This window comes from Cydia splendana, chromosome 14 (genome assembly GCF_910591565.1).
Source record: "Cydia splendana chromosome 14, ilCydSple1.2, whole genome shotgun sequence".
NCBI lineage: Eukaryota > Metazoa > Arthropoda > Insecta > Lepidoptera > Tortricidae > Cydia > Cydia splendana.
This window is the reverse complement of record NC_085973.1, coordinates 2941557-2959370: the sequence shown is the minus strand read 5'-3', so window position 1 is coordinate 2959370 and position 17814 is coordinate 2941557. Positions and strand designations below refer to the sequence as shown.

The following is a 17814-nucleotide window of genomic DNA, read 5'->3' as shown; positions in this document are numbered from 1 at the left end:
ACGTCCGGAACACTTATTATATACACCATTCAGTTTTCATATGTAAAAATAAAATGTTATCGAGGTTTGAATTTCAGTTTTGACCCTACTCACCCCATTTTACGGTACCTAAATATAAATAGGTACTTACCTAATACCTACTGCATGCACAAGTAGACTGAATTCATCCATGTGTTACCTACTGTAAAAGGCTGTAGGGATTTAAGAAAATACGACATTCATACAACAGTTTATTTAAAATAATTTTTCATACTAAAAAAATCGAGATCCATTAATGTTGGTGTCACAAAAGCAGCATATTTTTAACTACTCAAGAATAAATTATACACATAATTAGAAATGCCTAGGAACTAATATTTTTTCTTTTATAATTCTTTGCGTGATTTTACCAAATGTATACTCGTAGGTACCTAAAGCGACATTGAAGATTATCATAGTTTTATAAGGTACGAAATAAAACTTAGACTGATTTTGTGTGCATTTGTTAACTATAAAATTAAGTAAACTCGCAAAAGTAAAATCCTGTCTATTTATTTAGCTAGCCATCGATTTTTTGAGGAATTTTATTTCAGTTACCTAATACTTTGATAACCATATAATATGCAAGATGCTTAGCATTTGTTTGACACTTTAAAGCAACTGGTTTAAAAAGTAAAATTACTAATAAACACTCTACATTTCGCCACAGGCTTTACCTAACTCTACGGAATGAAACCAACGCAATGTGAAAAACGGAGTGGGTGAAAATATCATTATATTACTTACTAGAAGCTTTGCACGAGTGAATAAAAAAAGGCGATCACTTTAGATAAGCCACACCTTTCGACAAGATCCTATTAAAATAGCATTCTTCAGCAATAAAAGATTATTTACAGTACATATGGTCCTATTTTCCCGCACTAGTGCGTAAAATAGCACTTTTCGTGCGTATGTCAAAAGTTTAAAGGGCCATTATTATGTACTGTAAAATGTTGTACGATACACGTGCGAATAGGTAATTCGCAACTCGTGTCGATTTAAAACACTCCCTTCGGTCGTGTTTTAATTTATCGCCACTCGTTTCGAATTTCCTCTTTTCCGCACTTGTATTGTAAATAACTACATATTATGATCATTCAAATCCAGAAGCACCTTAAAGCGGCTATTATTGTATCTTTTTATACTTAAAACAATGAGAAATATTTTGTTTTACAGTCCAGAGGGCCTACCGCGACCCACGTTCGACGTGTTGCCTCCCAGTCACACTTACGTACGAATTTACACGTGCGACAGAGAGGCAACACGTCGAACGTGGTTCGCGGTAGGCCCTCAGTATTCCTATTAGTAGCCGTACCGCGAGTCAACACTTGACGTTTACGTGAGCGACTGTGTAAACTCGATCGCAGACCATCTCGCTCGCACTGATGTATTGGTGAGATGGAGAGGGGATGCGAACGAGTTCACGCAGTCGCTAATGTATATGTCAAATGCCAACTCGTGGTAGTCGTGCAGGTTACTTATACAGTAAGGTCCATTTTCGCCCGGTACAAAAAGGTAGTAAGGTTCTTTTCGATGTGAACGACCACACTAAACAGACTCTACCTACTCATATCTCTCATGTTTCCACTTGTATTGCGTTGTATTAAAGCTAAAAATGCCACAGATTTGTCAAACGATTTTAAACCTTAATCAGCAAACAGTAGGGGTGAGGAAATAATTTGTTTACTTAAGTAGGTAAGTACCTAGTCTAGTAGTAGTAATGTTCACTTTATTGTACAAAAAAGTATAGGTACTTAATACTTTGCATTGAATTAAATTTTCGCCACTTTAAAAAAATCGCAACGGTTTCAAATCGTTTTTCAAAAACGCAATGCATTTATTGTAACAAGCGTGAATATTCATTTATAAACTAACTATAACCTATTCCTAGAATGGTTTCATAGGCTGGAATTTGTTTTTTGAAAACATAAAAAAAATATCTCAATTAAAAAAAAACTATAATTGTCTGTATCGTTCAAAAATAATAAAACTTCCCGGCAGTTTAAAATTCTTATATGCAGTATCAAAACGCAAATTCCCGCCAAGTTTGACAGTTATTTTTTTATTTCCGCGTCTAGACTAAGGGTCACGACTGTAGAGCCAAAATCCTCACGAACGTGAGGGTGGTGTAGCTGACTACGCTGCGCAGTTTGCTCGCTTGCTACCGGCGGTTGTCTGGCGTCTCGGAGTTACTGAGCGCGGATAGGGAGCTTGCGCGCTTCATGCTGTGAAATTCAATATTAGTTTAAAACAGTCTTTTGTTTTTGAATAAAGAAACATTTTAGACTCCTTGGTACACAAAAGTTTGTTATGAAAAGAAACGAAATAAAAAAAAACTTACTGAAATGTTTGTGAAGAAAGGAAGAAACTCCAAGAAGGAACATTACGAAACAAATGCAAGCCATGCCGTAGGTAGGTACATTGCTTACGCTTAACTTGCACATTCCCAAAGTTATCTATAATTTTAATAGTTAGGTAATTACATTTGTAAAACTTCTACCTTCATTAGCATAGCATATTTATAATAAGTAATCGGAAATACGAAACCAGCTAAACTGGGAAAATATCCCTTTTATAGGGTTTTAAAATATGTCAGCCCCGTATTCTAGTAGAGGGTAAGAGATAGCACAGCAAACTGCTGTTGCGTATGACACGCTTTCATGTCCATTATTCGAAAGCGGTTAGAGTTAGACCAATAAAAGTCTGCAACGATTTTGATAGCACACGCAGTGCAAGTGTTATTTTAAACGTCAAACTTCTATGAAATTATGACGTATAAATAATACTTGCACTGCGTATGCTATCAAAACGTTGCAGACTTTTCTTGGTCTCACAAATCTGTGGTCTCTATAACTATAGAATATTAACCCATGAAATTGTCGTGTGTTGTGTTATGATATATATGCAGATATATCATTCAGCACACCTCCATTGTAAAATTTACCATTCGACGTGCAAACTTTCCACAGGTTAGCACGATATAACTATGTGCTGTGTTGGTTTCTTTGTGTGGCCATAGCATGATAATCTAGAGTATCTAGACATAGATAGCATATGTAAGTACCTACAGATTCTCAGTCAGAAACTCGACGTTAGACAGTGGAAGGTCACGAATTATGTTGACCCTCTCTAACATATGACACTTTCCCTTTCTCGCTCACTATATTGTGCCTTATTCTGCTTTCACACTGGAGCAGAAGACTGAAGCAGAGAACGGAAAGCCCACTCCATACTCGAGCGCGAATCGCGTTCACGGCTTCGCTTTTGTTAGGCGCGTTCAAATTATTACATACTTTCTACTCTACTGTCCCCGTGTGAAACCAGCTTGAATGACGGTTCGAAACAATCGTGTCGAGAGCCGAGTGTACTTGAACAATTTGAGTTTACCTATACCACTGCTATGGCCATAACTTAATGGGGTTGGTCGGTAGAAGTTTTTTTATCAGAGGGCGCCAGCATAGGTTTCCCCTAAAAAAGGCGCGAAATTCAAATTTTCTGAGACGATATCCCTTCGCACCTACATTTTTCAAATTTGCCGCCTGACAAGATTTGCTTGACCATCTACAACAATATTATCTTTTTTTTAATGGATCTGAGATAACCTTAAACCAAATCTCATAGAAACAAAAGAGGAAACCTGCTGACACTAAAAAAAACCTTTCACAGTTGCCAACCCCATTTAACCAGCACATAGACTAGGAATCCTCTAGACGGAGTTTAGAGCAATTATTTCATGAAACCGATGCTGCCAAAAATACGGGGGTGCGGGGGACGAGGTGAGCGAGGTCCCGTGCCGTGATTGGTCCGTTCAAAGACACGGACATCACACAAAGACACTTTCGACTCGAAAATGGAGTAAAACTACCGTATGCGTGGCAGAGGGGTTAGAGCTACTATGCTCAGTCTGGAGGATGTCTTGTCTGTGAACCAGCACACCCAAGGTTTACCTTTCAGGATCAGTGTAGTCTACGTCCGGCAGACAGGCGGAGTGGCGCCCGGCGAGGCGGCCGAGCAAGCGCGCGGACGACCGCCGCAGCGACTCGCGCAGTTTCGAGAAACCCGTCTCCCCCTCCCGCCCCTCCTGCCGCGCCGGTGTTATGCAATTTACACTCCATTTTGTTTCAACTAAAAATTCGTATGGGTTTTTAAGGTTAGGTTCCATTTTGAGGTTAGAATTTTCAAGGTCAACAACTTTAAGGGAGGCAACTTTTTTCCAATTAGAGAAAATTTGACCTTCTTACATCTCAAGTCTATGGGGATGTTCTAAAATTATGAAGGTGGCAGTACAAAAAAAGTAAGTACACCATAAATCAAGTAATACTTGATGTTTTTACTATCAAGTTTCCAAATGAAAAACTTATCTATTTTCATGTCATAAAAAAAAAGAGTTAATTAATTTCCAAACTAAGAAACGAAGTCCAATTGTAAAACACCAATGATTCAAACTACGTGACAACATGTAAAGTAACTATTACTACAATGTAATGTAGCGTGTGATTTTGATATGAAATCATGGAAATGATTTGAGGTGCCTACATGCTTCTACAACTAACAGCGAAAGCCGTTAAGTGTGTTGAGTACCTAATGAAGAAAAATGTTTTTGATCATTTGAACGCGTATAGTGCGCGACGATAGTGAACCTTATTAGAATGTACGAAGGTTGATAATTGATATTGGGCTGTAGCCGCCACGTCAGTTTTCGCGGTCAAATGGTTAAACAAGTGTGTAAATTATTTTTGAATATTTTACTCTGTGGGCTATAAATTGCATAACACTGTAGACTCACCTTTTGCGAACTCTTAACTTACGAGACTTTTTTTTATATTTAACAACGAAAGAAAAAAAACTAAACAAAATGTTACATAAATATTTATTAACAGTTTAAAAATTACCAAAATTAAGATCGATGTGATATCGAGACATAAAAGAGAAACCAATAATTTAAATTATTGTGACAGCGCCAATGTACTAGAGATTCCTGGTATTTAGAATTGTTTTAAATCTGCATGTCTCTTGTAAAATATATCTAGTGTACATAGAGTAAAAAATTGCATTCACAAGCAGCACCCACATACAAATAGAAACATTTCAATGTATATAAAAATATTATACTATATCACTTACTCTCACATAACATAAAGCTTAGACCGATACACACTAACATTGGAATGACATTATGTAAGCATTATTTATTAAAACTGATAATTTGATAATTTAAATAGGTATCCATTTTGATTCTGCATCGCAAACAATAAAATAAATAAAACGTTCACAAAATAACACAATCATGCGTTCTTCTTCAAAGAGCACTGGAAGTATCAGCAAATTAAAATCGAAAGTGAATAAAAATAAAATCGTTGTTAATTATAATATTGATTCCACACCACAATTAAATAAATGCAATTTCAACTTAATTATGTTGGTAAAATGCGGCCGAAACATACGAATAAAATAAAAAATTGGGTAAGTTTATAACCGCGACTATTAAAGTCATAATTATAAAATTTGTTAAAATCCGCACCTTAAATAATAAATTTGCAATACTCCGGACGGTTCATCTTCGATAAAATCTCTCTTGTTACATATTTTTTTTATATATTTTTCGATTTGTTTCATAAAATTATTCTTAAGCATGCTAACATAAATAGATCTAAGCTAGTAGACGTGCTAGCACAGTTTATTTTGTGTTGGCGCGGCGGGTGCATGCTCCGCGCCCGACAAAATGAAACGTGTGAGCGACATAATGGGACGCGGGTTGCTTTATAATGAGCGAGTGCTTAGGTGTAAGTGACAATTGAATTGGCCTAATTTTTAACACATTTAAGTCCGCGATACAATAAGTATCACTGTAATTTTTAGGGTTCCGTACCCAAAGGGTAAAACGGGACCCTATTACTAAGACTTCGCTGTCCGTCCGTCCGTCCGTCCGTCCGTCCGTCCGTCTGTCTGTCACCAGGCTGTATCTCACGAACCGTGATAGCTAGACAGTTGAAATTTTCACAGATGATGTATTTCTGTTGCCGCTATAACAACAAATACTAAAAACAGAATAAAATAAAGATTTAAATGGGGCTCCCATACAACAAATGTGATTTTTGACCAAAGTTAAGCAACGTCGGGAGTGGTCAGTACTTGGATGGGCGACCGTTTTTTTTTTTTTGCATTATGGTACGGAACCCTTCGTGCGCGAGTCCGACTCGCACTTGCCCGGTTTTCTTTTTGAAACATTGATTTCGTAACAAAAAGATACATGTGTAAAGTGTCATTCTATGGAACTTGCTATCTATGTAAACAAAAGTCACTAGTAAATTCATAATTCAGAGACAATTTGAATATGGCGGTTTGTTTACATAGCAAGTTCCATAGAATGACATTTTAATAACACAATTTGTCACTTCCATAAAGGTAGGGACAATCTGAGCCCACGTACGCGACGTATGCAATGCATTACGAAATCTGGACCCTGAAATTTGTATGTTTAGAAACACACTTGTCAAACGCAACGCATGCCAAGTATGTTTCTAAGCAGACAAATTTTAGGGTCCAGATTTCGCAATGCATTGCATACGTCGCGTACGTGGGCTCAGATTGTCCTACTGGCTTTCGGCGCCATTCGGTAAGTATTCCTTCTTCCATTAGGCTTAGTATATTGGATTAATAAATATTAAAAAATCAGCATCCAAAATTGCTACCAAAAGTCAGCTCTTACCAAAACCGTTACATTAGTGATTAGTGTATTACATCGACTCGACTGGTAATTCAAACGAAGAAAAATAAATCAGGTCAAAAATATCTGAAACTGTCCTGCTGGCGTATTTAAGTAAGTATATTCGACCCAATTTTGTCGTATTATTGCGAATTTAAAGTGCTTAAGTATACAATATTTTCCTGCCGAATCGACCGAACACATTCACAACCCTCCTCTGCTTCACGCAGTCGGGTAATGTAACTTACACCTCGCCAAGCGTCACCCGCGTCCAAGCGTGACTTAAACTAACTTAACTAACTAACTAACTAACTACGGCTGCTGCGTGTTGATGCCTAGCGCATTGAACAGCTTCGACTTTAGGTTCATGCGGGGCTCGCTCGCCGGGTTCGCACCCTATACCAAACAAAACATAAAGTTTAACGCAAATTAAAGGTGGAAGCGTGGAAGTAAACGGTGTTGTGTGTGCGTTGATAGTGCGAAATTAAAAATGTGGCTTTCCGCAAGGGACCTTATGTACATAGAGATAAGGACCCTTTTCTAATGGAAAGGTTTTTATATACGTAAAGCCACATATACCCAGTTTAGAAATAATAGTCTGTTAGGAGTCAAAGGGGATATAAAGATACAGAATCTAGTAACTCGGTCATAGTTTTGTGTTTACAGGAGAAAATATTTAAAAGATCTTAAGGCTGGATTTGACTAATTTGGAATAAGGAGGGTAAATGAAAAAATAAAAATAGTGGGAACTAATTAATATAGAGAGATTTTTCACATTAACAATGATAAATAGAGGCCTATATTGCAGTTTGGTCAAATAGAGCCGAAAATATATAATATCTAACATAGCACTTGAAAACATTCGAGCTCAATCTTTTCTTAAATAAAAGGAATAATTTCGCACAACCAGATCTATAAAACGAAATAATAAATTAGAAACACAAATAAATTATAAATAGAGAATATACATAAAAGCACTACGATAATGAAGTACACATTATAATCAGACCAGCGGTGTAGGGTGACCATGGTTTTGTGATTATATCGGAAAGTCCTGTGATTTCATGAGATACGATAAGGTCGATAAGAGAGAGACGGTGCGACCCACGGTGCTGGGAACGAATGAGACGAAACATGTGCAATGATGACAGTTAGTTCGCTTTAATTCTGTTAAGTACATTTTTATTAGTATAACGTGATGTTTTAGTGACAATGATAGTGTGTTTTCATTGTTATTGATCATACAGTGCTGTCATGCGTATTATCACCCCAGTTAATGTATTTATCTATCTTTTATTTTTTCAAACAATGATACATTAAACCCAAAGTGAGTCTCTGACATGTGTGCAAAATGTTATACCTACATGTCCTCATTTGCTAAACACCAAATGAAATAAGTAGTCTCAGAAAAAATCGTGCTTGCGAGTTTTACAGCTAGAGTAGTTGGCGCTGTACGGTTATGTTTTGTGATAAGTAACTGAATTGTCAAATGGCAACTTTTGACAAGAGTTACCGTATAGTCTACGGAGCCGTACAGCGCCATCTATTAGCTGTAAAATTCAAAGCACGAATTTGTCTTGAATTTCTACATTGTAAAAACCGAGCTTATTTAGCAAATGAGCTATGTGCAATCTCGTTATACATCAGTTTTTAGGTTATCACACAGTCAAAGCTCGTACAATTTCTGCCATAAACAAAGTGACAGACAGATAGACAGAATGAAAGCGAACACCGCACAAACATCCGGCAACGAGCAGAAGACGCGACAGCTGAGCCTTCATCCAGCAACACAACGCAACGTCATACGTGAACCAACACATAACACTATTTTTACTTCAAAAATATGAGGAAAACTAATAAGCAAGGAATAAAACAAATATGTAGAATCAATTTTCCTCATAGATGAAACCAAAAGCATTTTGTGTCACTCGAAGCAAAATTTATCGTTTGAATTTTGAATTTTAACATATTTATAACTTAAAAAATTTTCTTATTTACGTCGACTTTACAGTGAATTATAATCATTCTTCTCTTCGGTACACTGATTTAAAGTACACCAATTTTAGACACGAAAATGTGTGCATCTAGAGATACGCTTCGAGGTTGAGGCACTTTTGGTATTAATAACTAAAGTCAAATGGCTGGTCAAAACATGTTAACATGCTTAAGTCAGTGCTAAAGCGTACCAAAAGTTAAGTCAATACTGACTTGTAAGAATTATTATAATTCACGTAATAAAACCGACCAAAGTATGACATGAACAGTCAAACAGTGCGTATGTGTTGCGTTGCGTGCGCGGTGAAGGTTTATTCGCGAACCTCGTCGTGGTGGTCGGGCGGCGGCTCGTCGCGGCCGGGGCGACGCCGCGACTGCTTCACGATGTCCAACGCCTGAACACAACCCCAGTGTTACACGGGTAGATAGAACAATGACATACGTCGTCGAACAACCGAGTAATAACTGACGCGAACAGTCTTGACAATTTCAAACATCCAACACATTAGAAAAATTCATTGAATTTATTAAAACATTTTAGAAATTATATAGAGGTAAAATAATGATAAACGAATTTCCAGACTTCCTAAACAAAACAATAGCATAATTACTAAAAGTTGTTCACCTAGGGAGAATTAACTCTTTATGAATTACTGTCACCCTAATTTGAAATAAAAGTTAAGGAGTTAAATAACTACACAAGGAACAATCTACTGCAAAAATATTCTTGTATTTAGAAGAATCTATGAGTAAACGATAAACTAAATTACCTACGACTGGAGTAAGAATTAAATAAATTGTTACAGGGCACGATTTACACGTCACGTAGGTAGGAATTACACTGATTAGTCTAGCTACCTACCCCACTAAAGTTTTCAACTAGCCAAAGGTGATCAGGTCAGTTTTAATTATGCCATTTTCCCTGTTATAGATGTTATAAAAGTTAACACCGCTTTTACAGTACACCTTTGACATATCTACCGAGAGAGAAAATGGCACTGACGTCTCAAATTGTATTAAGGGCTGATTTAGACGGCGCGCGAACTCGCATGCGATTTTAGTTACATTGCGGACTGTCGTTTAGGTACGTCCAATTCAATCGACCGACCAAAACTAGTGTCCGACCGAAGGTTCGGTTTCGGTTTCGGTTTCGGCCAGTTTCGGCCAAAAAATCATGTTTCGGCTGTAGTTTCGGTTTCGGCCAAAAAACGGCCGAACCTTTCGGCCGGGCCGAAACTTACGAAATAGTACTTCGGACAAAGACCAAAAGTTGGGGAATAAGTAGGACAACAATATTAATACATACCTACATATACTGATTCATGTATAAGTACAGAAATTAATTGGTTTATTATAAAACACAATTCGACTAATGAGAGCGCCACTGGACGGTCGACGCAGTCTTAAGAGGCTGTCAATACCTATAACGCGCAAACTGTCTAATTGTATCGGAGTGAATGAGATAGCACTGCCGCACGTAGCCGTTGGCCGAGTATTAGCTCGGCCCGAGTCTAACGATGTCTTTTTCGCTCTTATTCACTCACTTATTCAGTCATTTTTCTATCTACCTCTAATGGCAAATTTTAAGCGAGGCTAAAGGCTACGCTCAACTAATGCCGCAAAGTTGATTTTCTCAATAGTTAATATTTTGCGAAGCTGCATGAACAGCTGACTATTGATTAAAACGAAGAAAAAACCCTTATAAGTGTCCCCAGTACAGTTTTTCATACAAATGCTCGACCTTAGCCTCACTTTTTACCTCAATTTACCATTGGTTTGTGTTCCACATGTCCTCTACTTCAGCTTAGCCTTTGGCCTCGCTGCGCCATGCTCGGCCTGCGGTCTCGCTTTTTAATACAATGGACATTGGTTGTGCTTAACTACTTATCCTGAAGCCTGAAGCACGGCTTTGACTTCACATGAAAGTTCGCCTCACTGGGGCACTTCGGACTTTTAGGCCCAGGTGAAGATCGGTACCCGGCCTTGCGATATTATTAACAAAAAATTTTGCGCTCGCTGCGCTCGCGTTTTTGGTTGGTTTTTTGGTTGACCCTGTATCTATACGTTAGCTTGACTGGTGAATGAATAGAGTTAGACCAAGAAAATTCTGCAATGATTTTGATAGCATACGCAGTGCTACTAGTGCAAATGTTATTTATACGTCATAATTTCATAGAAGTTTTGACGTTTAAAGTAACACTTGCACTGCATGTGTTATCAAAATCGTTGCAGAATTATCTTGGTCTAACTCTAGTAATTTTCTTAAAAAACTGCTTAAGTAACATCAATTTCAAGGACATTGGGTGTTGACAGCCCCATAATATGTTTGTAAAAGCGGTTTTATGACATTTATTCAACGATTTTAACAAGTCTTCAAAAGTTTCGGTTTCGGTTTCGGTTTCGGCCGAAACTAGAGCCAAAGCCGAACATTCGGTTTCGGTTTCGGTTTCGGCAAAAAAACATGTTTCGGTCGGACACTAACCAAAACCCGCAATGTAATGAAACTCGCATGCGAGTTCTCGCATCAAGCCCTTAGTCTCAAAAACGTACTCAAAATATACAAAAAAAAACTCAAAACTTATTTTAAGGACGATACATAAGTGTCGGTAGCTCTATCACAGAACTTACTTGTTGAACACGCGCCACTTGCTGGCAGCGTAAAATAAAATCGTGTTAAACTGTGCCCCGTCGCTAGCGAACTACGTATTATACTCGTACATACATAATAAGAAGATATATTGCGTGTTGGGAAGCATAAATAAAATGTTTACTTAATTAAATCTGGAATATAAAAAAGTATATAATTGTGTATTAAAATGTAAATAAAAAAGAATATATTGATTATGGAGTTCGCTAAAAAGACAGAGTGTAAAAAGTTTAAAAAAAAATTTTTGTTTCCTGTGATGTAGAAGAATGGCACTTCACTTGCTGAAATTCCTAAGAAATTGCCCGTTATAATTTTATACTATGTTTACGTTAATTTGTTTTGACAAGGTCACGTACGTCATCGCAATAAGTAACTGTTATATATGTGGCAATGTGAAATGCTATTCTTATGTACGATTTACATCAATCGGATGAAGTGCATTTTAGTGTCACTAAAATAATGACTGCATCTGCTGTATCTAAGGTTTCAATTCCTTTAACTCAAAGACGTAATGTGAATCGTACATCATGTACACTTGTAGTGCATAAATATTTTCCATCGTATTTTCACGGTAACGTACGAACGTGTCTTGCTATGTCAGTCAGTCTCGGTACAAAAAGTACTGACGTTGACTGAAGTAGCATGACAAATACGAAGTTTCCGAGAAAGTACGATGGAAAACAATTACGCACTACATCTGTAAGCCCATACGCATTTGAGGTTGCAACCCACGCGATTGCACTTAACCAACGCGTCCGTACATGTTAAACAAACGTTAATGTAAGGGATTTGAACGTTTTACACAACGCTGCACACTTACGCCTCGGTTACGAAACGTACCCCCTTCGCGTGCACGAACGAACGTCCACACCGAACAAACGTATGGTGTTCGGCGTCAGCATCGAGCGTGCGTTTTGCTTCCACGGTGTCCAGGGCTATCACCGCGAAAATCGAAGTTCGCAAATTGCTGGCATTTTTCTCTGTCACTTTAATTACGCCTTCGTTGGAGCAAAGAGAAGAGTGTATTGAGGCGGATTGTCAAAGTAAATTATGTAGCCACTGTAAATTTACTGCTATCTTTCGACAAAAGATGAAAACTGTTAAAACGCCATTTTATTTTGATCCTTATTATTTTACAAATATGTGTTAATTTGTTAAATATTGAAATTAACGCCATTTACTCGACTGTGCGCCAAAGGTTATGGCGCCATCGCTCGAAAAGACTACACCATACCTTTGGCCTACTCTCGAGTACAATACAAGTTAACACGTATCAATGAAAGAATAATGATAGTCAAATGGCGTTAGGCAGTATGGAATAGCGGGTTGTCGGCGGGGCTGCACCCGTAAATGCGTATCGGGTGTATTGTGAGCGTATATGTGCGTGGCGTACCTCCTTCCTGCTGCGCAGCGCGCAGTCCTCGAGCGTCTCTGCCGCCTCGTACTTGCCCTGGCGCCGGTACAGCGCGCCGAGGTTCTTCAGCGTCGTCGTCACCGTCGGCGAGTCCACCTGCGGGGAACGTGACATATGTAGCTTCACTGGCTCAACTCTTATTCACGACAACTAGTGGTTCTGTCACCTTGTTAACAGTATACGAGTACACCGATTTATAGTACACTGTGTAGTCCAACTTCGAAGAAAAAAAAAGATATAATCTCGGGTCTGCACAAGTAACTTAGCGACAGATTGTGCGAGGTTGGCGCATGTTTGCTATTATATCAATAAACTCACAATATTTCACGAGAGTTGGTCGAGATTATGCGACGTGTAGAAAGAACAATCGGACAGACATACGAAAGTATGCCCAAGGTGAAACTAAGATTAATAATTTGTAGTAAAATATGACCCGACTTCAAACAGTATGCCAATATTTTATGGTCTTCATCAGTCAGTCCCTGTTCACCAAATGTCGCTTTACGAGAGAAAATGTTACTATAAAAATACACAAATCACTACACGTAAAGAATTCCCACGATGTCTCCAGGATCCCATCATTAGATCCCGACTTAATGACTATCAAACCAACTGTGAAGGACCCTTTCAAGTCAACCAAAAAAATTTGAGCAGTTTTATACCAGTCACCATATTTTCGGCATGGCGCGTTTTCTTTTAGATATATTCTTTCCCGCGAAACTGTTATGTACTTAGTGTTACAATGGATAAAGCACAACTATACAACACATTAAACAAGGTGGTAGGTAAGATAGAAATATAAGCTCTATAGCAGCTGCCTTATTTACTTTACTTGCACATTTATTACTTTGCCTTATTTGTTTTAATTTCGAAGATATTTTCCTGCTCGGGCCCCAAAAGATGGCCAAATTTTAGGGTATTTGTTAAATAATACTTTCTTTCGCAACTATTATTGGATAAAACACAACTACACACACATTATTCTCTAATAAAGGTAGAAAGTAATATGTACATTGTGGAATACCTTGGCAGCTTTATGCCAGCCGCCATATTCTCCGTACAGCGCGTTCTCCTTACAGATGTCTGTTCTTATAAGACTACAATATAAAGACAAAGCACAACTACACACACATTAGTCTCTAATAAAGGTAGAAAGTAATATGTACATTGTGGAATACCTTGGCAGCTTTATGCCAGCCGCCATATTCTCCGTACGGCGCGTTCTCCTTACAGATGTCTGTTCTTATAAGACTACAATATAAAGACAAAGCACAACTACACACACATTAGTCTCTAATAAAGATAGAAAGTAATATGTACATTGTGGAATACCTTGGCAGCTTTATGCCAGCCGCCATATTCTCCGTACGGCGCATTCTCCTTCTGGAGATGTTTGTTCTCCTCACGCTCCTCCGCCACTTGCCAGATGGGCTTGTTGTCGCCTGAAATGTTTTAGCTGGTTAGAAGGATGTGTTGATCGGGGTAGTAGTCCGATCAATGAAGTTTGGAGGGATATTTTATTTAGTAATTTAAGTTAACACTGTTAAGTGTAGATTTAAATTGTAAACTGAAGAATTGTAAAATGGAATATAATTGTCTCATTGATCAGACTATGAAAATATACGATTAATTTTCATGTGAAAAAGATAACTTATATGGATTAACATTAAAACAGATACATCTAAAAAATAAGGTAAGTTCACTGTAGGAGTTTTTGATCGAGATACAATCTGTATTAAAATGTAAGAATAAAATTAGTGCAATTCAAAAAGTGTATAATTTACATGAAATTTATGTCATACAAGTTATATTTTTACACAATTAAATCTACAAATGTGACACAAGTCGGGAAGGTGTGACACAGATAGACATAAAAGAGAATAAAAGATAAAATACTAATAATAATAGGTAACAAACAGTTATTAACAAGTATCATGGCCTTTCCTACCTGTGCCACACGAAATCCAAACTTGTGCCACTTACCTAAAGTTCATTTTTAAACAACCACCAGCTGCTTCGTTACTTGGGTTGTTTCGAAATGAAAATAAAACGTGTTTACGACCTCTGTTTAATGACCAGAACGGATAAAAATTATAAAATCAACTATTAAAATAAATTGTTAGGATATAAAATAATTGTTATAATAAAATTGTAATGGTTGCTGTATTGAGTTGGGAGCGAGTACACATTTACATAATATAAATCATATAATAATTATTTGAACTAGATTTCGACGAGTTTACTTTTATCATAAGACCAATAGTAGAAAAAATATCCTATTTTTATACATATACTTAAAATGGACCATGTTCTTTTCACCACACCAGCTTGTAAAGGTTCTCTTTGAACTTCAAAAACTGATAAATAAGTTGAACTGATCAAATTGACTTTTAAGTGATGATTTTGAATGATAAATATTTAATGACATTCATTTGAATTTGATTTGTAATGTTAAAAACATTTAGTATTTTCCTCGCGTTGGTGTGGTGAATAATTGATGCCGAGAGATGGAAAGAAAAGTTATTTTCAATGTTTCACCCCCAAATCAATACTAGAAACAACAAAGCAAATATATATTTATAAAACAGTAACATTTTGTATTGTCATTTTCATTAGGAACCCTGTATACAATAATAAAAGGCACTATTTCTGCCACATTTCTACTTACAACTACATTGGCAACAATCATTGGACTATTTTTATTGTATAACAATTATACAATCGTACTGCTTTCCCTTTTAATCCAGAAAAGGCAACAGAGATTGTATTTTAACTTATTTTTACTTGATTCTACGAACGTAAGTTCAAAGTCAAGTGAAAGTAACTTACAACGTAAGTATTTGAAATAAAGAAACCTAACTATAATAAGAAATTCTGCATAACAACATTTTAACCATATTATTATGTATTATTGTGCTTGTAACAATTCTAACCTTCTGAAAATCATATAATAATTTTGACCGGTTTTTTTTTTCTGTAGAATTAGTATGCATTTATTCGGCACCTTGGACGCAATAATACATAATATCTGTGGTCATCCGAGTGGAGGTGTGGATTCCTTCATTTCCTTGGTCTGAACCAGGGAGTGAATTTTCCAAATTAAAATAGCTTTTATTGTCCACCCTACATGCCAAATTTAATCAAAATTATATTCAGTAACTTTCGCATCTATTATAGTATGGATGGATGTTTTTTTTATATAAAATCAAGTAGCTATAGTTAAAAAGCTTCTTATTGCGAAACTCAATACACTACCTAAACTAAGACCCATATTAATAAACTATATACCCAAGAAAATACTACACCCATGTTGTTAGCCAACATACAGCTTGGCAAAAAAGAGTAGAAATTAAAAAGTGGCAACACTCTCGTGTCGTTTTCTTATACATATTGGTTTGAAAGGGACTCTTTTTTGCCAAGCTGTAAGGAGAGGTGCCTATTTTTCTTGAGTTATGTCTATTAATGCAGGCACTAAATTGTCTAAAAAATCTTCCTAAAATCACTAATGGCAAGCTAAATACTTAAATCAAACAACTAAAAGCGAACTGCCAACATTCGAGACAAAATGCATCAAGAGATCTATTAGAAGACAGAAGAACATTGCACAAAAATATTTAAAAACTGGAACAGCATTGAACTGAATAAAATTATGCTTAAAACAATCACAAAAATAAAATAATCATTTAGCATTAAACTATCAATTTTGCACCAAATTTCGTCCAACTTACAGCCATATCATTATTGAACATTTATTAACTTCAAATTAATTCGAAATCATGCAAATATTTTTTGCTTTTATATTTTTTTATATAATTCTACTATATACAACAACTCATTAGTATTGCATATCTAATAACAGCCTCCAATGATATTCGCGCAAAACCCAAGTAGCAAAAAAATAAAACATAATACGATAAAATAATAATTAAACTAAAATACATTAAAATTATTAAAAAAAACAATCATGCTATTGGGATTTTGAGCATCGGTATTCTGTATTTAGTATAAAAATAACCTCCACCCCGTAGCCAAAATTAATTGCAAATAAAATCTTATCTTATTAAATTAAATAAAAACTGTCTATGGTAACAGTCAACCGGTTAGGAAAGATTAGTTTCCAACAAGAATATAGACTCATAGTAAAATAAATATACTAAATAGCACGGTGCGCGCAAAGTTTCTCGAATATGACTTCGTAGACTAATAATTATATTAGGTCCTTACCTATGAAATTGGCGTTTTTGTTCATAGATATAAGTCTGATCGTAGTTTTTTTCTTTTTACAAAAGTACATACACAATTACAATAAAACTACAATATGATTTCGCCAAACTGCTTGACAGCAATTAATTGTTATTTTTTATTGTTAAGTGTTCAGAATTAAGCCTTGAAAATAGGTCTTTTCATGTGCTGTCGGTTCGAGTATTAAAATTACTTATATTTTTCTAATGGTACCAATTTTCAAGAAATGGAGATATTGAAAACATACCTTAAAGGTGTCAAAAATTACTGGAAAAATTTTGTTTGGTTTGAATTAGCCATCAAAAAAATATCCGCAAAATTAATTGTATGGAAATTCGTGTTTCGTTGAAATTCTCCGAACAAAACGCCAATTTCATAGGTAATGACCTAATAGTTACCACTCGAGACTTAAGTACCCGTTGCGCAATTGTTAATTCGTCCTAATATTAATCAATAAACATTCTGCGCCTATATTTTACTAAAAGTTTGGACTTTTTCGCGTAAACATATATAAATTCTCTTAAATCCTAACTGGTTAACGTTGACCATTCCTTGACCAATCCAAACGAAAGTCTACAATTGGCTAAGAGTCAAGATTTAGTAATTACTAATAACCTAGGTAACCTGCCTAGCGCCTATTCCCTATTCGAGACAGTCGAGTTAAACAAGCGTTCAGTATTATTCGTATTATGCAATTGGGAATGTTCCGGCCGGTCCTTACGTTAATATAGCTCGGGTTATTTTTTTTGCTTTTTATTTAATGACGCTATGTACTCTGAAATGGTAAAAATA

At 36.3% G+C, this 17814-nt stretch overlaps 1 protein-coding gene and 1 long non-coding RNA gene across 2 annotated transcripts in view; both read right to left on the bottom strand.

The window, feature by feature from the left end:
• Positions 1-217: 217 nt before the first annotated feature.
• On the bottom strand, positions 218-4280 carry LOC134797091 (uncharacterized). Its single transcript, XR_010145036.1, has 2 exons — positions 3966-4280; positions 218-2243 (listed from the first exon to the last, which is right to left on the bottom strand). It is a non-coding gene; the product is annotated as an uncharacterized LOC134797091 (long non-coding RNA).
• A 2272-nt stretch (positions 4281-6552) lies between these two features.
• Positions 6553-17814, bottom strand: part of LOC134797081 (kinesin light chain) — a 43399-nt gene continuing 32137 nt past the window's right edge. The window contains exons 10-13 of the mRNA XM_063769305.1: positions 14113-14222; positions 12760-12876; positions 9043-9114; positions 6553-7120 (exon numbers count right to left, since the gene is read on the bottom strand). Coding sequence (XP_063625375.1) covers positions 7037-7120; positions 9043-9114; positions 12760-12876; positions 14113-14222 — 383 coding nt within the window. The 3' untranslated portion in view covers positions 6553-7036. The remainder of the gene's footprint in view (positions 7121-9042; positions 9115-12759; positions 12877-14112; positions 14223-17814) is intronic.